This window comes from Balaenoptera borealis (assembly GCF_965194805.1).
Source record: "Balaenoptera borealis genome assembly, chromosome: 3".
Lineage (NCBI taxonomy): Eukaryota > Metazoa > Chordata > Mammalia > Artiodactyla > Balaenopteridae > Balaenoptera > Balaenoptera borealis.
The window spans coordinates 40,843,961-40,866,430 of record NC_138866.1 but is presented as its reverse complement, the minus strand read 5'-3'; the positions used below and the strand labels follow the sequence as shown (position 1 = coordinate 40,866,430).

The 22,470-nt window shown below is 34.4% G+C and overlaps 1 protein-coding gene and 1 long non-coding RNA gene across 4 annotated transcripts in view; one reads left to right on the top strand and one right to left on the bottom strand.

The window, feature by feature from the left end:
• The window catches only part of LOC309626210, an 88,380-nt gene that overhangs the window by 8,100 nt on the left and 57,810 nt on the right, over positions 1-22,470 (bottom strand). For both annotated transcript variants that reach the window (XR_014243028.1, XR_014243029.1), the window contains exon 3: positions 1,483-1,533. This is a non-coding gene — a long non-coding RNA (uncharacterized lncRNA). The remainder of the gene's footprint in view (positions 1-1,482; positions 1,534-22,470) is intronic.
• LRRC9 (leucine rich repeat containing 9) overlaps positions 1-22,470 on the top strand; it is a 101,620-nt gene that overhangs the window by 48,198 nt on the left and 30,952 nt on the right. For both annotated transcript variants that reach the window (XM_082386427.1, XM_082386426.1), the window contains 7 exons: positions 3,362-3,481; positions 13,013-13,204; positions 14,458-14,583; positions 16,731-16,865; positions 17,893-18,070; positions 20,151-20,371; positions 21,300-21,422. In XM_082386427.1, coding sequence (XP_082242553.1) covers positions 3,362-3,481; positions 13,013-13,204; positions 14,458-14,583; positions 16,731-16,865; positions 17,893-18,070; positions 20,151-20,371; positions 21,300-21,422 — 1,095 coding nt within the window. The remainder of the gene's footprint in view (positions 1-3,361; positions 3,482-13,012; positions 13,205-14,457; positions 14,584-16,730; positions 16,866-17,892; positions 18,071-20,150; positions 20,372-21,299; positions 21,423-22,470) is intronic.

Genomic DNA, 22,470 nt, shown 5'->3' with positions numbered 1-22,470 from the left:
TCTAGATAAGAATCTAAGTAAGATTCCTTTGTCATATGCTTTGTATCCTTCCTAAACTATAAATTCCACAGGGGCAGAGATTATGGCTGTTCTTAGTCATTTATATTCCCAGCATGAGGGCAACAATATAAGATTGTGCAGTGTACACTGAACAAAAGGGCCACACCTAAGGGGCAACTTTCAAATAAGAGTAGTATATTTACTACAACAATTTTTTGATGACTGTTGGTAAAATTTCTTTTACTAACAAAATCAGCCTATTGCAACAATTTTCTAAAAGCTGGAAAATAAAGGTGTCTTGAGGTAAGGATGCCTTTTTCTAATTTACTCATAAACACTGAGTGGACTGGCATCAACTCTGCCATTATCTAGCACAATACCTAGCACACATGAGATACTCATTAGTTACTTGTTTTAAAACAGAATGTCTGAGTGGTTCTTAACAAAGAAAGTGGGTTGTTTGCTTGAACCTGCAGAAGTAGTAAACAAATTGATATTAACTGATAAATTGATAAGAATACTTAAGAAGACAAATTATTCTTACATGACACTATCTTTCTATGCATGCACTGAAAGCTAAGGTACAGATAAAAATTCAGAAATGATTTTTATCTTGAAAGTCAATTACTTTGCTCCATCGTTACATTTCTAAATCCATTGTTTATGATGACAGTTTTTTCTCAAGTGATTGTGTGAAACAGGAAGAGAAAGCAAAAAATATTTTTTAAAATAATAAGTGAGGTCAACAGTTTTCAGCCTGCTTCTAAAAATATTTGAAACACTTTTTTAGGAAAGTTTATGGGATTGCTTTGGTAAAACTGTGTTAGCATTATCCACCAAATCTTCAAGTCTAGGAGATTGTCGTTACCTTAGAGGATTATTATTAGAGAGGAAGGAAAACTTCATAACATAATGGCAATGTCACCACCTTTATCATAAGTGTGCAGTATACTTATTACAGGAGCAATCTTCCAGCTGACAGCATGGAAAAATTGTTTCTGAACTATATTGTCAAGATTTCATATTTGAGTAATGAATTCTTGATAATAAAGCTTCAGTAATGAAAGGTTTAATAAATGAATGTGCTCTGATTGGACTGAGCTTCTAGAACATGTATTCCTATAGATTTAAAGGGATTAAATAAAAGTAAAAAAAAAAAAAAAAAAAAAACAGCACCAGAAGGTAGGTCTTTTTTATTATCTTTGGTTTGTGATAAGAAACAGAGAGGAGAGTTAAGACTTCAGAATATCTTGGCCAGCTTGTGACCTCCACCTGACTGTATTAATTTGGTCAACACGCATAACAGAAGAATGGAGGGGCTTTTTCATCTTAAATTTGCCTGTATTGCTTAAAAGCCAGCAAATTTTCTAGGGTTTCTAGTAAGAATACTAAATATTAGAAGAAGGATATTTAGATATCACACCCTTTGTTCTCCATTCTTTGTGCCGTTACTGTAAGAGAAACTGAGGGGAGGGTACATACCTCTTATTTTCTTTTCAGTTATCCCCACTAGGTCGAGTTTTATGAGGACATCTATAAAAATAAATAAAATATGTAGAAATAAAAAACCCAGAGTAACATAATTTTATATTCTCTTACAGCACAAGTAAATACTGAAAATTAGAGTTGTCAGTTATGTCTGGCTTTTGCACTGATTTATTCATTTAGCATTTACTGAGATTTGCTGTATTTTAAGCAATGAAGTAAGTATTGGGGGTTCAATGAATAAGTTATTTTCCCTGCCCCAAGGATATTATTTCAGTGGAGGAGACAGATATGGAAACAAATACAGGAAGTTTGGAGTTGCTGGGAGAGGTCCACAGAAAGAGGTGGGTTTTTTGTGGATTTTTGAAGGATATGAGAGATTTCATTGTTTTTGTCTTCCAAGCAGAGGAAATACTTTATCTATAAGCACATGGTTTTGAAAGATCCTGGTGTCTTCAGGGAACACTGAGGAATTCAGTGTGACTAGAACATAGGGTGTGTGACAGTGGAAGTATAGGTGTAGGTTGGAATACAAAGAAGATACATGAGGCTGTGGCTGGAAGAATAAGAGGTTATAGCCACATTAAGATGGATTTCAGAAGGCAAATTTATAAGTTTACATTCTTTTGTTTAGGGAATAGGCTCTCTGTTTTTAAAGACCCTAACATTGATAGCTTGTGGTTAGATTTAACTGTGGTCAGACTGGTGGTATAGAAATCCAGTAGAAACTATTGTAGTAGTCCAAAGGACAAATAATAGTCCGAACAAAGGCACTGTAGTGGTGATGGTATGGAGCAGCTGGTTTAAGAAACATTTCTAGAATCAAATGTATATAGAAAAGAGGGGAAACGGATGATCAACAATATGTTAGATAGTGAAACTCTTAATCAGGATTGAAAATATGGACTGCCAAGCAGATAAGAGAAGATGATGAATTCAATTGTGAACATGTTAAGTGTAAGGTATCTGTAGAATCTGTCATATGTGACCTGTAAACTAGTCTGCACAAATTGGCCCTTCTTAATTTTAGCAAAGTTTTGATAACTATTTGACATTCAATTGTTTCTCCCTGCCAGGAATTTAGTTATGTCCACAGTATAATAGGGTATAAGATGGTGGTGGTAAGTGAAGAGGGTTGGGAGGTAGAAACCTGATCTTATCATGATACCCATTTGTTGTGAATAGTGTGGTCAATTATATTGACATTTTCTTGTGCCACTATTTATTTTGTAGACTATACATAAATCTTCATTTGATACCATTCACAATGGTATAAAGAGAAAAATTATGTAGACATCATGGTCTCCCCTAAATATAAAAATATAATAACATTCATTTTTATACAGCCCAGGATCAAATGGGCAGGGAAAATCTGGGCCAAATTCTGATGTAGAAACTGTCTTAGACACTCTCCCAATTCCTTCTTTGATGTTGTGTCTCCCACTTTAACACCCTCAGCCTTTCTTCCTTAGTCCAGTGCCCTCATATGGTTTCCTGTAATCAGGGTGTATCCTTGCCATCCTTTCTCTTGCGAGGCAACCTAGCCAATACCCAAAATCTTTAGGGCCTACACTGTTCACTAGCCTGAGAAATAGGTCTGCCCTAATGAATATCACAACAAAAATATTTAACCATTTTCTAAAAAGAATTTCATGCCGATTATTGATAAACTTAGAGCAAGTGGAAGACCAAATTAATCAAGAACCAGATGCAATGCTGCTATTAGAAACTATACCTTTTAAAATCAGATTATAAAATCAGACTATACTTTCAAAATTATATTTTTTTCTCATTGGCTCTCTCTTAATGTTATTTAAATAGCTATAATTGGGATATAATCTGTCTTATTTTTTATTTACATTTTATTTTACTTCAGAGTCTGAATCTACATGGAAACAGCTTGAGTAAATTGAGAGATCTCTCCAAGTTAACAGGACTACGAAAACTTAATATCAGCTTTAATGAATTTACTTGTTTAGATGATGTATACCACCTGGTAAGAACTGTCTTTTTGAAATTATTTAAGTAAAATAAAATTATTAATTTAATGAATAAATTATTTTTGTAATTTAGACCTCACATATACCATATTAAAGATTATACAGCCCAATTCAGGAACAAAACATACATAAACTATATATATAGTATGTTACTTTCTCTAAAATAGGCCTTAGATTTAGATTCTGTTTACAAACCAAATATACACCTGTGGTCATATCTGATTTCTAGCTACTTGAAAATAAATGTAAAACTACTCCAGACCTGTTTTTAAAATGTCATTTGTAAAGTGTCATTTCCAATTTCTTCTGCTCTTTTTTTCTCACTCTTTTTTTTCTCCTTGTTGTTAGTCTTTATTTCTTCCTCACTTTCTAGTTTACCACTTCACAGCTAATGTTGTCAAGTCTTCCCATCTGTTCATTATCCATATGGTTAGTTCTCTTTCTCTCTGCCTTGTCCTTTCTACCCGCATCACACACATAGATCTCATTTGATTTGTGTTTGCCTTCTTATAAATCAAGGACAAATACAGTAATACACATGCACACTCAGGTATGGATCTTATCTGGCTTTTGTTTTCCCTGTTATATGTCATATAACAAAAATAATTACATATGGGTCCCAGAACTCCAACCCAGCACCCCCTGTTTCCATAGGTCCCAAGTCACTGACATACCTTTTCAGAATATATCATCATTCTCAGCTCTTGCTCATTCTCTACTATATCTCCTTGCAACCATGTCAAGGCCCTTGTACTGCTACTTCTGCGACTGTGGTGAGAGTTGCTGCTTTGCTTATTGGCCTTAGATTTTAGTATTAAACCCTCTTCCTTTTTTCTTTTACTAAGCCAAAGTCCTTTTTTTTTAATTGAGGTAACATTGGTTTATGACATTATATAAGTTTTGTGTGTACAATATTATATTTCAACTTCTGTATACACTACAGTGTGCTCACCACCAAAAGTTTAGTTTCTATCTATCACCATACAGTTGACCACCTTTACCCATTTTGCCCTCCCTCCACCCTACTTCCCCTCTGGTAATCACTACTGTGTTCCTTTTATCTATGTTTGTTTTTATTTGGTTTGGTTTGTTCATTTATTTTGTTTTTTTTTACTCCACATACAAGTGATATCATACAGTATTTGTCTTTGTCTGACTTATTTCACTTAGCATAATACCCTCCAAGTCCATCCATGTTGTTGCAAATGGCAAGATTTCATCTTTCTTATGTCTGAGTAATATTCCATTGTATATATGTACCACATCTTCTTTATCCATTCATCTGTTGATGGACAATTGGGTTGCTTCCATATCTTGGCAACTGTAAATAATGATGCTATGAACATAGGGGTGCATATTTTGAATTAGTGTTTTTGTACTCTTCAGATAAATACACAGAAGTAGAAAAGCTGGATCATATGGTGGTTCTATTCTTAATTTTTGAGGAATCTCCATACTGTTTTTCATAGTGGCTGCACCAATTTACATTCTCACCAACAGTGCATGAGGGTTTACTTTTCTCCACATCCTCTTTTTAATTCTTACCTTTTTGATAATAGCTATTCTAATAGGCATGAGGTGAGATCTCATTGTAGTTTTGATTTGTGTTCCCCTAATAATTAGTGATGAACATCTTTTCATGCACCTGTTGGCCATCTGTATGTCTTCTTTGAAAAAAGCTCCTGTGCCCATTTTTAAAATTGGGTTGTTTGGGTTTTTTTGTTGTTGAGTTGAATGAGTTTTTTAATATATTTTGGATATCAGCCCCTTATCAGATATATGATTTGCAAATATCTTCTCCAATTCAGTAGGTTGTCTTTTCATTTTGTTGATGGTTTCCTTTGCTGTACAGAAGCTTTTTAGTTTGGTGTAGTCCCATTTGTTTATTTTTGCTTTTGTTTAGGAGACATATCTAGAAAGACATTGCTAAGACTGACGTAAAAGAGCATACTGCCTATATTTCTCCTAGGAATTTTAATGGTGTTGGGAAGTTGGATGGCCACATGCAAAATGGATTAAAGACTTAACTGTAAGGCCAAAGTCCTTTTTAATAGAATTCCCCTTGGGTTTGGTATGCAACTGAGGAAAGAAGGTAGTTTAATAGAGGTCCCAGGACTATATATAAATTTTGGGCATTTTTGTTTAATTTTCTTCTAATGATTTGCTAGCAGTTCCAAAGGTTATAACAGGCATTATAATTTTGCTTAGGCACAGATTTAAAGACTAAACTCTTAAGTCATGCAAGGTGAGTGAGCTTAGCCAGCTCCCCAGCATGTATTTGCAATGTAGCTTTGTTGTTCTTCAATACAAAAATTTCTTTCATCATCATAGCCTCACAGCCTGCTTATTGGATGACTATTACCACAGTCATTTTACAGATAAGGGAACTGTACAAATTTTATGCCCAAGTGGTATTTTCAAATTTTAGAGCTAGTAAAGGTAGCTAGATAGAGACCCCTCAGACATTAAGAATCCAATGTATAAACATGTCTCTAAAAAATGACTGTAAGGCTCTCTGGATGTTCAGAGAGAGAAGATACTGTACATGTAAAATAAAACGCAGATACTGAAAACTACATACTACAAACAAGTGGTTTAGTAAATTTTTATAAGGTGAACATGCTTGTTAACTAGCGTCCAGGTCAAGAAATAAAACTTTGCCACCTACAGTATAAACCCCTTCTATATGCCCCATTCCTTCAAGAAATCATTATCCTGACTAATAGTTATCCTCTCCCTGCTCTTTTTCCCCTATAGTTCCATCACCCAAACGTGTATCCCTAGCACAGCAATTTGGTTTTCCCTTTTTTTTTAATGTACTGTATTTTTTAAGTCTCTTTTAAGTTTCCCTTCTATCCCCTTCTGCTCCCCACTGTTTATCTGTAGAAATACTTGGACCTTCAAAACCAAAGAGTTTCCCACAGTCCAGACCCTGCCAATTTGCTTACCTATGATACACCCTACATGCCCTCCACCCTCCAGATTTTCTACAAATTGGCAACTGGATCCAGAGATTGGATCAGACTCAGGTTCCATTCCTCTGGCGAGACTATAAGGGACACATAATGTCTAGTTGTCTCACTTTTCTGATTCTAGGAGCCATTATTAATGCCTGTATCTATTAATTCATTGGAGATTACAAAATAGCAACATTCTTATTCTAGCATTTCTTTTTTGTTTATTAATTGGAATACTTTTACATAGAGATGTTTCCCCTTATCTATTATTTGGATACCCAGTAGGACCATTCATATAGAAAATGCGGAATAGATGTTTGATTATTTGCCTTTATTTACCAACTTTGAAGATAATGAATGAGTTCCTTATGAATTCCCAAAGATGAGCAATGCTTTTTTAGTTTTAATATCATTAGGAATGCAAGGACTTAAACATATTTGATGATATTCAATTTACTGCAATTACTATCATGATTGAAGCTCAGATTTTCCATCCTTAGCCAGCGGAAGCATCATAAGGTTAGTTCGTTTTGCCATGACCCTAGTAGTCTGTGATAGCTTCTTTGCTGCCTGGTATGAAAGATGTTCCATACACATTTTATGTATTTTTCTGTTGCAGACATGGGATCAACTATTTCTTCAAGGAGCCCTGGTTTCTTTTAGAGAAGTGGTATTTAAGGGCCACAATCTGGGTTGGTGATTGTTTCTAGGTCTTTCCATTGGACAGAATTTGTTGTGGGGGAGGGGTGTGTGTGTGTGTGTGTGTGTGTGTGTGTGTGTGGTATATGTGCAACTAAAACTAACCTCATGAATTTATATTGATACTTCCAATTCAAATTTAAGACTGTAAACCATTTAACTTAACCTTTCTCTGTTACTTAACATCTTTATCTTTTTTTCCCACACCAATAATCCTGATTCTCAGGGATACAAGGTGATAGAATTAGGATATTTAATAATCACTCATTTGTTTTATCCCCTATTACACACACAACAGTCTCAGAATGATAGCGCTAGTACTCTTATCAACATGTTACTGGAAAGATTTTTTTAAAATTTTGTGTATGTTCTTTTCATTCTTCTCTATTTAAAAAAAAATTAAAATTATCACACTATATCTACTTTGTTAGAGCATGTAGCCCTTACACTCTGTACACTCTCCCTTTTAGTTCATTGGTAATTGTGTATTTAATTCTTATCACCAGTTCTTAGGGTGGTATCAAACATTTTGATTGTCTGAAAAATATTCTATTATAGATTCCTCAGGAAGGGCTTATGGAAACAATATCCCTTCAGTTACTGAATGTTGATAATAATTTATCTATGTCCTTTATACTTGAAAGGCAGTTTTGTTAGATATAAAATCCTTGGCTCACAATTTCTTTTCTTGGGCATCATAAATGTTATTTCATTTTCTTCTGGCATAAAATGTTGCAGTAGAAAAGTCTGATGAGAATGTATAATTTTTTCCCTTGTAAGTCACAGGCTTGGTTGTTCTGGGTCAATATTTCGGATTCACAGTATGCTTTTCCAAAATGTAGATTAAAATCATTTTTTCTTTTATGTTTTTGAACTGGAGGTTTTTAGCAATTTTTCTGTTTCCTTTCTTTGGTTCTCTTCTTTAGGAACTCCCATTATCCATATGTTGAATCTTTATCTATCTTCACTATTTGTCACTTTCTCGAGTCTTTTTTTTTTTTTTTAAGGGAAATCATATTCTTCATTATACCTTTTTGTATGTCTGAAGTAACTCCTTATAACTTTTTTTTTAAATTTATTTATTTTTGGCTGCACTGGGTCTTTGTTGCTGCATGCGGTCTTTCTCTAGCTGCGGTGAGAGGGAGCTACTCTTCGTTGTGGTGCGTGGGCTTCTCACTGTGGTGGCCTCTCTCATTTTGGAGAACGGGCTGTAGGTGCGCAGGCTTCAGTAGTTGGGGCTCACGGGCCCAGTTGCCCCATGGCATGTGGGATCTTCCCGGATCAGGGCTCGAACCCGTGTCCCCTGCATTAGCAGGCAGATTCCCAGCCACTGCACCACCAGGGAAGCCCCTCTTGAGTCCTTTTTATCTCTCCATTTAGATTTTAAATTGATTTGATTTTTTAAATTTTCATCTTTTTCACCTTCTATTTATCTTAAGGCATTATTTGTTGTGTTTACTTCTTTTGTCTTTGACTAGTTTAATCTTCATTTCTGAAATGCTTTTATTATTTTATTTCGAATTCTTTTCTGGGTTCTTTCATCTCATTTCTGAGTTTTTCTAATCCAGATTTATGTTGTTATTTTGTATCTTGTATCATTCTTAAATCTTTTTGCTTGTTCTGAAATAATAGGTTTATTGTTATGATATGTTTCTTGGGCATATATTTCTGGTATACTTTTATTGCCTGCAGCAATATAGCAATATTTTTCTATGTCTTACACACACACACACACACACACACACACACACACACACACACACAGCTTTATCTGGGATTTGACCTTAATACTTTTTTGCTGCTCATTTTCCAGTGAAATTAGTTCTTAACTTTTAAAACAAAAGTGGGATTTGGGAAAGCTTTTCTAATTTCACAGATCACCCTCTTCTGCTGTTTATATGTACTGTTTAAAAACTGTAGCAGTTACTTTCTGAAATTTCCTGGCTCTATCCCCTTCCTCCACTTCAGTTTGAACTTTCTCTTTTATTTGACTTTTTTGTCCTTATCCTGTTTAATTTTTATTTAGCCCAGCAGTTTCTTCTCCAAGAAAGATTCAGTTCTGTAAGGGAGCCCTGGTGGGGCAGTTTGAAGATTCGTAGGGGCTAGACTGCTCCACCCCCTTCAGACCTTTTTACTGTAGGTCCCATGCACTCGCCTGGTATCAAAGAGGGCAAAACTCCTCCCACTTTCAACTGCTGTATTCAGTTGGCCCTCATACCTTCCACTGAATATTGGTTGGCTATTTTGGGGCTCTCTTATTCTCAGGTCCATCAGATGCTGCCCTGATGCTTCCCTCTTCCTCTCACATAGACCTGGACACCACGTAGGTCTTGTGGTTGGTGGTGGTTTATCCCCACCAACTTCTTTGAGACTTATGGGGCTACCTTGTTACGTAGCTTTGTTATGTTGTCCATAGAATTTTGGTTTTATTTTTAACTCTCTTTTTATGTGGGGATTCAGAGAGATTGAACACCTATGCTGCCTAGCCTCTATATTCTACAGTAATCAACTTTGTATGTGTGTTTAATATTAATTATATTTATCTCAGCATCATAAAAGGTTATAACCTAATTTAATCACTCACGTGTTATTCCTATTGTCTTCTAAGTTTTTTAATTTGCCCCTCATTTTTACTATCATCTTCCTTAAGCGTGTCTCTAACATGGAGAGTTTCCATACCCATCTTGCATGCTAGGCATTAGTTCTACTAGGTTGCAGAAAGTAAACATATTGTCACTATGTGTTCATCACCCTGGCCTTGCCTTGTGAGTCAAAATACCCAACCTGTGACTGTTTATATAATGGAAGACCTGGGCTTCATAAATGGTGGAAATATACTATATAGTTTTTATAGAGTTTTAAAAAATCTAAATAAGACATCCACATAAGGTAAATTGAAATGGCATAAGCTGTATGCCTGTCATTCACTCACCTGAACTATCAGAAAAGGAGAGTATTCAAGCAAAAGGAATAGGAACAGATTTTTTTTTTCTCTGAAAATAGCTACACCACAGTCAGAGTTGGCCAAGAAAAGACAAATATGTATGGCTATTTGCAACTTTAATAGATTATGGGCCTAATTTTTTATGGAAATAGTACTTCTGTCTTATCTTTTCCAATGAGAAATTTATTGTTAAAGTGTTTCTAATGCCTTGAGACAGCTAATCTACATTTAGAGATTGAACTATTACCCCTAAAATATTTTAAAGAGGTCTTGTGGGTTTTAATATTTGTAAGTTGGGCTACATTGTACTGTAACTTACCAAAGATTTAAACTGAAGCACAAGAAATGTTAAAACACAAAACTCTGCTACAAAACTGAAAATATTATTCCTTGAATATTTATGGAGTGTATGGAGTCTGTTTTATATTCTAGGAATATAAAAAAGTGAAGATCCCACCCCTGTTTTCAAGGAAAGAAGGCAGTTATCTTTATATGATGCATGATTCACAAATGCTAGTCTGCATGCAAGTGCCAGAATTTGGGACAAGTTTTTAATCACTTTTTGATGAAAAATGGGAGAAGATGGGCCATATAGTAAATTTTTATAAATCTAAATGAATTTAATTTAAAAGACTGTTCTAAGATTATATCCTTAATACTTTTTTACTGCCAAATATCCTTTTGTTCAAGAAATTATAATCACAGTAAATTATAGGATTTTTTTTACTATGCTTACTTATGAGATTAAAATGTCAGTAACACTATTTGATTTCCAGAAATTTTTTAGATTTTAATGATCTGAACACTCAACTCTTGAAACCTGAGTCACTATAATAGATGCTATTCCAACAATACAAACTATGCATTATATAGCAGTGACTAATTCTATGGTGAATTCAAACAATTGTTTGTTTTAAACTGTAAAGAAATCAAGTTTATTTTTAATTTATAGTAATATTATTTTTATTTTTAAAAATATGTTGCAAAATATTTTCTTCAAGTACTCTTTATCTCTTTCTTGTTCTGGGTCTGAGTTCGTATATACTTTAAAAGAAAATTTTGTTTGCAACAAATAGAAGTAACAAATTAAAGTCTTAAAGACTTCTTACAAATATGTAAAAAAAGATCTGAATATATAAATGGCCAAAGATGAGAAACACAACAAACAAACAAAAAAATTTTTTTAATGTCTAATATAAACACATGGAAAAGATGTGCAACTTCACTGATAATAATGTAAATTAAAATAAGGCAGGTGGGTTGGTGGGTATTTAAGGAAATGAGCATTCTCAAATTCCATTGCTGGAAGAAAAAACTCATACAAACTGCCTTAAAACTATTTGGCAACATTTATCAAGAGTCTTAACAATACAGAAATCCTTAAAACCAGTAATCTTATTTCTAAAAACCTTTTCTGAAAAAATACTGGCATCTCGGTTAAAGTATTATGACCATGGACATTTGTTGCAGTGTTGACAACAATTAGAAGCCACATAAATGTCCATAATGAAATGTTTAAAACAATACTAATAATTCACATATTAGAATACTATGCAATCATGAAAAATCGTTTTAAAAAATAAATTTATTTATTTAGTTTTGGTGGCATCGGGCCTTCGTTGCTGCACACGGGCTTTCTCTAGTTGTGGCGAGCAGGGCCTACTCTTCATTGCAGTGCGTGGGCTTCTCACTGCGGTGGCCTCTCTTGTCGTGGAGCATGGGCTCTAGGTGCATGGGCTTCCGTAGTTGTGGCACGTGGGCTCAGTAGTTGTGGCTCGTGGGCTCTAGAGTGAAGGCTCAGTAGTTGTGACACGTGGGCTTAGTTGCTCCATGGTATGTGGTATCTTCCCAGATCAGGGCTCAAACCCATGTCCCCCACATTGGCAGGTAGACTCTAAACCACTGTGCCACCAGGGAAGCTCCATGAAAAATCATTTTGAAGAATATTTAATGGTGTGTGAACATGTTAGAAGGGTACAAAATTCTATATAACAGAATAATAAATATGTTTTATATAAGAAAAAATATATTGGTATATAATAAAAAATGTTTTCAGTGGTTCTTTCTGAGCAATAGAATTATATATGCTTTCTATTTTTCTTTTTATTTATTTACTGTATTTCTCAGATCTCCAACAAGAACATGTGTTACTTTAATAATTTTTAAAAATTATTATTAAAAATCACGTACTTCTAAAAAAGGAAATTATAGAATGGAATAGGTTTAGTTTCTGCCTCTGAAGATGAACTTTTTTTTTTTATTTTTTTTTAAATTTTTTAGTTTTTTTATAAATTTCTTTCTTTCTTTCTTTATTTTTGACTGTGTTGGTTCTTCATTTCTGTGCGAGGGCTTTCTCCAGTTGCGGCGAGCGGGAGCCACTCTTCATCGCGGTGCGCGGGCCTCTCACTGTCGCGGCCTCTCGTTGCGGAGCACGGCTCCAGATGCGCAAGCTCACTAGTTGTGGCGCATGGGCTTAGTTGCTCCGCGGCATGTGGGATCCTCCCGGACCAGGGCTCGAACCCGTGTCCCCTGCATCGGCAGGCAGACTCTCAACCACTGCGCCACCAGGGAAGCCCAAGATGGAACTTTTTTAACCAAGCCATGAGTTCAATAATATAAACTAGAAGCCTAGATATAAGAAATGTACTTCTTTGTTTGTTGGGGACAATTACCTTGCCAGTTTCTCTTTGCCTTCTCCTCCATGAAAACAAACATTGCCACTCTATGTTAAAAGGCTGAAGTGAGAATTAAGAGAAAATGACTAGGAAAATATGTACATTGATACCATTGCTGCAGTATAACTACTGTTTAGGTTTTCTGTGAGGATTACCAAAAAAGCACGTAAAATAAGAGAATCAGAGAGAAAAGAACTATGTAAATACAAACCGTGATCCTTCTAGCATCACTTCTATTTGTATGTATTGCAGTATAACCTTGAATATTTGGATGCAAGCCATAACCATGTGATAACTCTTGAGGGATTTAGAGGTCTGATGAAACTTAAGCACTTAGACTTGAGCTGGAATCAACTGAAAAAATCTGGCGATGAAATAAATATGTTAAGCAAACACACCACAAGCCTTCTCACTCTTGATATTCGACAAAATCCATGGCAAAAGGTATGAAACAGAAATGTTTATAAAAAAGCAAACAATCATTTTTATTTCAAAGCTGTTTTCTCACTACTATTCAAGAATAGCCAGAAATAGGCAAACTATCTTTGTCTCGCTAGAATTCCCTTAAGTATTTCATAAGTTGAATTTAGTGTAGTGATCAAGTGAATAAAATGTTACTATAAGAAAAGTCTTTAATTTCACATCAGACTTTTCTTGCAATCTCTAATAGTTTAAGAGTATTGTGGTTTTAAGAGTGTTAGATGTCACTGCCATTTGCATACCTTCAGAGAATTTTCATAGTACAGTATAGCTCAGCATGCCAGAACCCTACTGTAATGATGCATAGGAACCAAGAATAATAGAATACAGTGAGAGAAACATACTATTAAAGGGGGAAAAATAAACAAAAGCATGTTTACTTTTAAATTAACAATAGTATGTTTCTCTCACTGTATTCTATTATTATTGGTTCCTATGCCTCACATTCCCTGATAAACCTGAATTATAAAGTCTTATTTATGTTCTGTTATAAAAGGAAATTTGATTGAACGCTATTCTTTCTCATCATAAAAATATGTAGATTCATGCTAAGAAATTTCAGTATTCAATGATTATATTGAAGAGTATCTCCAAGTATTTAAAATTAGCCCCAAGTTTATAATTTCAAGACTATTCCTTTCCTTGCTTTTCAAAAATGTTTATAGACTGTGTTCAACATTTTTAAAAGGGACTAAAGCATGATTGGTTCTATTAAATTGGCCATATTACTATGTTTATACTATTGTATTTCTCCTTTTTAGCTCAGTAAAATTGAAGGATATTTTTCTTTTGCCAAATCAGACTTCCTGAATGATCACAGTACAGCTATAGCCCTGTTTCCAAATTAAATGTCAAGAGCTAAAGATCTGTATTGGATCTCCCATGGAGCTGACTAGCTAAATGCTGATCTAGATAAACAGGAGGCACTGCAGTTGTTCTGTGAACACTTTTCACCACAGTCACTTTTCAACAGCTTGTGGGATTTCCTCTCTTCACAAGAGTAGAACTATCCACCTTCAAACAAAAGAGATTAATTCTTAAATATAATTTAATTTCAACTATTATTTAAGGAATTAAGTTAAGCCTTTATTTTTAGACAAATATAATAAAGTAGGAGATGCATAATTTGAATTATGTGGGAAGGAACAAAGAACTCCTTTCCATGTCATAGCACATGTAATATTTTGTAAAAATTAACTTTTGGTATTTTTCCCAAGCCAGCCACATTAAGGCTGAGTGTTATTGGCAGATTAAAGACCCTTACTCAGTTAGATGGAGTCCTTATTTCTGAAGAAGAAGCAACAGCAGCTATGAAATTTATTTCTGGGACAAAGATTACTCAGGTTCGATTTTACTGTTTAATATTTCTTGTTCTATTTAGAATATACAAATAATATTTCCCATACTCTTATTTTGTTATTGAGATTTTATATTCTCTCTTAGCATGCTAATAAAAAAATCAGTCTATAACAATCATATCACTTGAATGTTTTTCTGTTTAAATGTATTCCATTTAAATACCAACTGGTTGTATGGATTCTCATCCTTGCACACTACCCCAAAAATACCTCTAGGGTAACTGTTTTTTCCCTAGTCAACCTGAACTCACCAGAGTCCTTTAGAACCTACATGAAAATAAGCAACTTTCTGTGGATAAGGTAAGCTTCGAGGCCTTGAGAAAGCATTTAGTAAATTATTTACCTAGTATTGATATTACATGTGTCTGGCTGAAAAAAAACAAAACCTATTAACTTGGGGAAGGGGAAATACCTATATTATCCAGATTAAGAACGCTACTTTGGCCAAAGTAGCTTCAACATCCTAAATATCTCCACTCTAGTTATCTAGCTATTTACTTTTTGTGGAATATTTGAATATTAATTCCTTAATGTAATGTTTAATTTTGGATCTGTTCAAAGTGAAGGAAAGAAACTCTTTTGTTGATAAAAATATAATTAACTCCTGAAGAAGTGTTGGGGATTTATCCTACCAGAAATCAAAACTTACTAAAATCCTGTAAGACAATGTGGAATTGGCAGAGTTAGACAAATAGACCAATACAACAGAGTATAAAGACCCAGTGTAGACCCACACATACCTGGAAACTTGATAAATAACAGAGCTGCCTGTACAGATCAGGGAGCTAGTCAATAAAAGGCACTGGAACAAGTGCATTAAGGCTTTCACTACAAAAAGCAAAACCAAAAATGTTTTAGAAGAAAAGATCAGAGATTATCATTGTAACCTTGAATTAGGGAAGAATTTATTATGCAAGAAACAAAGAGCATAAACTATTAAAGATTGGATTTGTCTATGTTAAAATTAATACATCTGTTCCTCAAAGGGCAGAAAGTGAAAAGACAAGCTATATACTGGGAAAAGAAATTTGAAACACATCTGACAAAAAATATTCTTTATATATCCAAAATATATCAGGAAAAAGACAACCAGTCAAACAGAAAACTGAGCAAAAGATTTAAACAGACACTTCACTGGAGAGGAAATCAGAACAGCCAAACAACTTAGGAAAAGATGCTCTACCACATTAATACTCAAGAAAATAAACATTAAAACTTAAATGATCTACCAATTTATGGCCACTATTGGGGAGAAAAAAAACCCTTTACAATATCAAGTTTTAGCAAAGATTTGAAGTAAAGGTTACAATTGGTACAACCATTTTGGATAACAGATTGGCCCTATCTAGTAAAGCTGAATATATACATACCCTAAACCTAGCAAGTTATATACTCTAAAGAAACTCTTGCATATATATACCAAGAGTCATGCACAAGAATATTTATGACAGCAATGCTTATAATAGCAAAAAACTGAAATCAGCTCAATGTTCATTGATGGGAGAATTGATAAGGAAATATTATATAGCAATGACATATGAATGAACTACAGCTACAGGAAGAAGCATAGATGAATCTCATGGATATAATGCTGAGCAAAAAAGCAAGTCATAGAAGAATATAAACATTATTCAATTTACATAAAGTTTGAATATGTATAAGACTAATATTTTATTTATGGATATAAACATAAGTCTATAAAGAAAGCAAGTATGGTATATACAAAATTTGAGATCATTTGATTGCTTCTTAGGGGATTGATTCACTTGAGATGAGTGATGGCTTCCAAGGAGAAGGAGAGAAAAAAGATCAGGATGGGGCACCCAGGGAGCTTCTAGGGTAGTAGGAATATTCTAGCTCTTAAACTGGTTTCATGATGGATTATATGGTGTTTGCTTTATAATAATCCTTTCACAGTTTTATAAATATTATTTTGTGGTTAAATGTCTGCTAAAACAAAAAAATGAGTGAGATATATAAAGTATATCCAGATACTGAAAACATTTTAAGGCAAAGAAAATGTCATATTTTAAAAGTATTCATTGGGCCGCTCATCTAGGAAACAATTCTTTTAACTCTCTATATATGGACCTCCCTGTGCTATTTCCTTTATGTGTTTTTTGTTTTATTAGTTATCTCTCTTACGGCATTCTAGTACTAAAGAGGAGAGATCACGGATTCTTAGTATATGGCCTTCTGCCAAAATTCTGACACAGACTTCAAAGTTAGGACCACATTCACATCTGAGTGCAAACTGGTACTTGAAGGTAAAGACAATCTATTAAACCTAATATAAAAATTTAATTTCAATTGATTTTTTAGTCAGCTTTGGCCTTTGTATCATAACGAGGGCATAGATAGGTAATGGGCAGAAAACTGGAAGAGCCAAATTAAAAGTAAAAGAGAAGTCAAGTCATGAGTAGTTATGTCACAGGGGCTAGAACTCAGCAGTGGTCACTACAGAACAGGAAATTTAGGATAAAGGTACACTACAAAACCAAAGGGTAGATTCTGATAATATATCAAAATAAGCAAGAAAACTTTAAAGCTCAGAGCCAGAGACCAAGCCAAAAGTTTGCATGGCAAGGTAAAAGGGATCAAGAATCCTGGCAAGAGAATGGGGGAACTGGTCAGAATTCAGCCAAGGCTAAGGGAAAAGTTCTGGAGCACTAGCAGCTTCTTGCTCAAGAAGTACCCTTTTACCTCTTGCCAAAGATAGAAACTGGGCTAAGAGAATCTGACCCTTGAAAATGGAAGATATTAGTGGCATTCTTTTTATTACAGAATATACATAGATATTTAGTTGTGATGCCAGCTCCGTGATAGTCTTAGCTGACCCCACAGGGAGTTGTGAAATTAGAATGGCCCTTTAAATCTGTCCCAAGTTGGGCTGAGATGGCCAGGCCTTTCCCTTCATCATTGGATGTGGGCCAACCTGGGAAGGAGCATGACCTTGGGCAAGGCAGCTCTCTGCTGCTGATGCTGTCCCTGAAGGGACTGACAGTTGAAGGCTTTCTGCCAACAGCACTTGCAGCAACTGGGACAAGTCCTTCACTGCTGGGAATCTGACTGGCACAGCTCAGTGTCTATAATACCGTATAAGTCCCTCTCTGAGTTATAATCTTGTCAAATTTTACTTTTCTGTAAACTAAGAGCTTTGCAATATCTTTAGTTCCTAGAGGACTTTTTTATGTTACTTACCACATTTGAACTATTTCATTAGCCTTTTTATCTTATAACATTGAAGTTATTGATGTGATCCAGAAGCAACATATAATGTGAATTATTCTACAGATAACTGCCTTAAATTTAGATGGGCAACATCTTTTTGAAATCACAAATTTAGAAAAATTGGAAAATTTGAAGTGGGCATCATTCAGCAACAATAATCTCACTAAAATGGAAGGCTTGGAATCTTGTGTTAACTTGGAAGAGCTCACATTAGATGGAAACTGCATCTCAAAGATAGAAGGTAAGGTATTAGAGAATTCTAAAGTCTTAAAATATGAATGTCTAATTAACAAAAGCAAAAAGTGAATAACACTGAGGATAGAATTTCTGAAGAGGAAGGTCTCCAGAGAATTTCCAAGAAGGTTTGGAGTAGAGTATTCCAAACACCTCTTTAGTGGGATCTGTGACTGGCTGCTATATATAATGAGCCCAACTAGCTGCCTTCCCTCCCCTCTCTTAACCAGTGTTTACCATCTATTACCAAACTTAGCACATTACAAACTAGTCAGTATTCAAAATCTGTACCATTGAGTAAATAAATGAAAGAATGAGGTATGCTTTTGAAAAAGATAAAGCAGCTCAGTTCATTTTTCAAAATATGGAATTAAGGTTACATTTGGAAATTTGAAGACTTTCAACAAAATGAACATTTTATTCACTAGAGGTTGAAAATCAGATATACTATATAACCTTTTACTGGGATCCACATACAAGTACAAATTAAGCAGCTTTACTAATGCCTGCATAAGTGTACACACACACATATCATGCGTACTTATCTAGGTAGAATACATTTCTGGATGTGCATTTTGGTAACAAGGCTGTCCTTGTCAAGGAGAGAAGGTAGGAATTGAAAATCATGCCTGGGAAAGAGACTTAATTTATACTTTATTAGCTTTTGAATTGTTTTTAGCATGTGTGTACTACCTTTTTCATAAAATAGAAAATTTTACTTTAAAAAATTACATATGCAAAAGTATTAAAAACAGCATGTATAACATTTGTTATACTTTATTTTAATGGCTGTTAACAATAGTTTCTACAAATGGCTTGATCATAAGAATCACTTAGGATACTTATTGAGTATATAGATCCACAGGCCTCTCCTCTGTAGATTTCAGCTAAGTAAACAGTGGGGGGGGGGTGTAGGTCAGGCATCTGTGTTTACAACTATCACTAGTCTCCATTCCCATACAATAGGGTGTTAATTTTGCTATGTATATAACAATTGAGAACCCTATTTCCTTTTTATTCCCCTCCATAAGCCCATTGAAGGGAAGACTCCTTCAACCTGTATTTTCCCTATACCCACTTTTCAAACATAGCTACCCCACTAAACTTTAACAGATATTTATCTTCTTTTTACCAAACATAGATAGGCTTAATATGCATTTAAGGATTTTTTGCTTTGATAGTACATCCTAACTTGCCCTAGATTGATTTGCTTTCAGCATTTCATAGTCCCATGATAAAGGCTGGTGTGAAAGGGGTGCATGAATAAAATTTATTGAGGACTGATTATTTATTTGCCGAAAGCTATAACTGATACTTTTCAAATGCCATTCCATTTAATTCCATAACTGTTAGAAGTAGATTTCAGTATATCCATTTCATGGATGAAGAAAATTAGGCTAAGAGGTTACATAACTTTACATAATTTACCTATGGTCCCAAATCTAGTGTGAAACCAACATTTGAAACCAGCTCTGACTCCAGAGTTCTTATCTGTCAACTGCACCGTCCTACCTACAGTTATAAAGTGTCTACAGCACATAATGTACATAGGGGGTTAGATTGTGGTGAGAGGAAGCATTTTCTAAAGTTCTGAGAGTACTTTCAAGCATACAAAGGTAGAATTAGGTTCTTTTTAATACAAATGATGGCACAGTAAGGAGTACTTTCCAGAGTGTTGTATTCTAGTTCCTTACCCTTAATGTTTTACAATGGGGGTTGGTGATTATTTTGAGCTTTGTAAAGCAGAGCTTTATATTATTGTGATGGTGAAAACCTTAATTAATTACATAATTTAAAGGTTATTTGAAAGCTTAATTCAGTATTTCCTATACAATACCTTCCCTTAACACCTAAAAAAAATGAGTCTACTTGGAAATCCAAAATTGGAGTTTAATATATTATCTAGGACTTAATACACATTATATTCTTCTTTAACAAAAGGAAAAACAATGATGGTTAATACTATAAAATCTGTAAAGCCATTTGAACTTAGAAAAAGAGAAACAGTAAAACAACCAGCCAGTTATTTTTTAAATTAACCTTTCAGTGCTGTCTGAATCTTTTCTTGAATTTGCTTATTTTTCTAGGCATTTCCAAGCTAACTAAATTAACCCACCTCAGCATAAATAATAATCTCCTCACTGGTTTGGAAAAGCATACTTTTGATAACATGCTTCATCTTCATTCCCTTTCTCTTGAGAACAACAGAATCACTTCATTGAGTGGTTTACAAAAAGCTTTTACACTAATTGAATTATACATAGGCAATAACTATATTGCTCTCAATCAGGAGATCTACAATTTAAAGGTGACTATCTGGGGTACTAATGTTTTTGGTTTTCTAAATATTTTCTTATTTCTTTATACTATGAAAGTAATGCATGTTCACTGTACGGAATTTGGAAAATATAGAAAAATGTAAGGAAGAAAATAAAAATCAAGAAAAATGTATTTGATGGCCATTTCCTACCATTGGGACTTGCAGTGGCCTCTTTCCTTTTGCTGATACCATATTGCTAGGGCTTTATCTCCTACCAAAAACTTATGTCCATTTCCCATCTTTCCTTACTTGCAGCCTTATCCTCATTGTATTCCCCCAATACAACTACTTCTAGAGCTGCAGAGTCAACCTAATCAACAACAGCAACAAAACAAACCATTTTACATTATAGATGCAGATTAGTTTTACTCCCTCTTGTCTTAACCTCTCCCATCCATATCTACTCAGGGCCCTTCCTTCACAACAAACGTCTTACCTAATAAGGAAGCACACTTTCCCTTAAGATGAATTCTGCTACTCTCTTACAAGGCAGAAGCACTTCAGTTTTATCCCTCATCAGAAGGCTGTGTTTTTTATTGTTTCAATTCACTGTTGTATCTGTATACACACATACTATTTAATAGATCATTATTCCATAAACAAAGTATATGTTTTAAACTTTGCTAAATTTCTTTACAAGTCTTTATCATGGGTAATACATTTAGCACCAGCATCCAAAAAGGGATTCTGATCATATAATACAGACCACTGAAATACTACACAAAATTAGACCTTAATAGTATGAAAGTATAACACTTGCACTAAACAGCATACTTAAAAGCACTCAAATCACTATGAAATGATAGAGTAATTTAATAGTAAAATTCAAGGATGATTAAACTCTTAAGGGGAAAAAAACTTGTTAGAGTGAGATATATATGTATATCACTTTAAATGTATGTATTTTTATTACCAGGGTTTATGCAACATGGTCATTCTAGATATGTATGGAAACATTATTGTATGGAATCAAGAAAACTACCGGTTGTTTGTAATATTTCATCTTCCAGAACTGAAAGCTCTGGATGGAATCTCAATTGTAAGTTGTTTTATTGACTCATAGCATTTGGTCCAGGCTTCATATTAATATATCCATAGGCCATAATCATTTTGAATGTTGCTTTATCACTAGTATGTTACCCAAACTTATTATGCTTATTAAAATCTAGGTCTCCAAAGCACATTTTAGATCTGGGTTTTAAATGTTTCTCCTCTGGCCAGTTTTTAATTGTTTAAATTGAGACAGTAGGGGAGGGAAGATGCTGCTTACATTTGCACCCACTGAATTCAGTGCCTAACAATTTATGAGACAGGATAGGAGAAACTGCCCTGGACCCCTACTGTCCTCTTGGGCCTAAAAACAGCTTCCTGTTACCTGGAAACATACAGTTGTTAAGATTTAAGAAAAACATATTTGAACCAAAAAATGGTATGTCAACATTACTAGTAAACTATACTAGTAAAAAATAACTTTTTATACTGTGTAAAAAATAACACAGAACATAGGACTGAATATGAAAGCAGTATTTGGAAACTTGGATTCTATAACTAGTAAGTTCATACAGGGCTCCTGATTTCCATGTAACAGGATAAGTGCACAACAAATGGGTGAAGAATAAAAAGGTTCCCTGTGTAACATTGCCTAGCCCCTGTCAGACAATAAAACTCATCAAATTTCTAGGAAATTGAGAGATAGTTCATGATTATTTGGGACTTTGAGGTGCTCTGAGAAGATTACTAATTCTAACCCTGATTTTTTCAGGGCCCTCCTCAGAATGAAGAATCAAAAACATTCTCCCCCAAAAACAAACAATTCTCTAGAATCTTGTATACTGGGTTTTATTTAGGTGTTGGCTTTCATTGAGGGACGTTTTAAAAACAGTCTCATGAAACTAGTACTGTATGTGCTCCAATGGTGGTGTTGAGTATCTTATCCTTCCTATCTCTCTGTGCCCTCATTTGAAGGGCCACCTGAGAAAGTGCTTTTAGAAGTCAGTGTAGGAACAACTTTTCCCTCTGAGGAAAAGTTATGCTCTCCTCACTGACAATGAGTATTTTTTAACTATTTTCCTTTTCACTTTGACTAC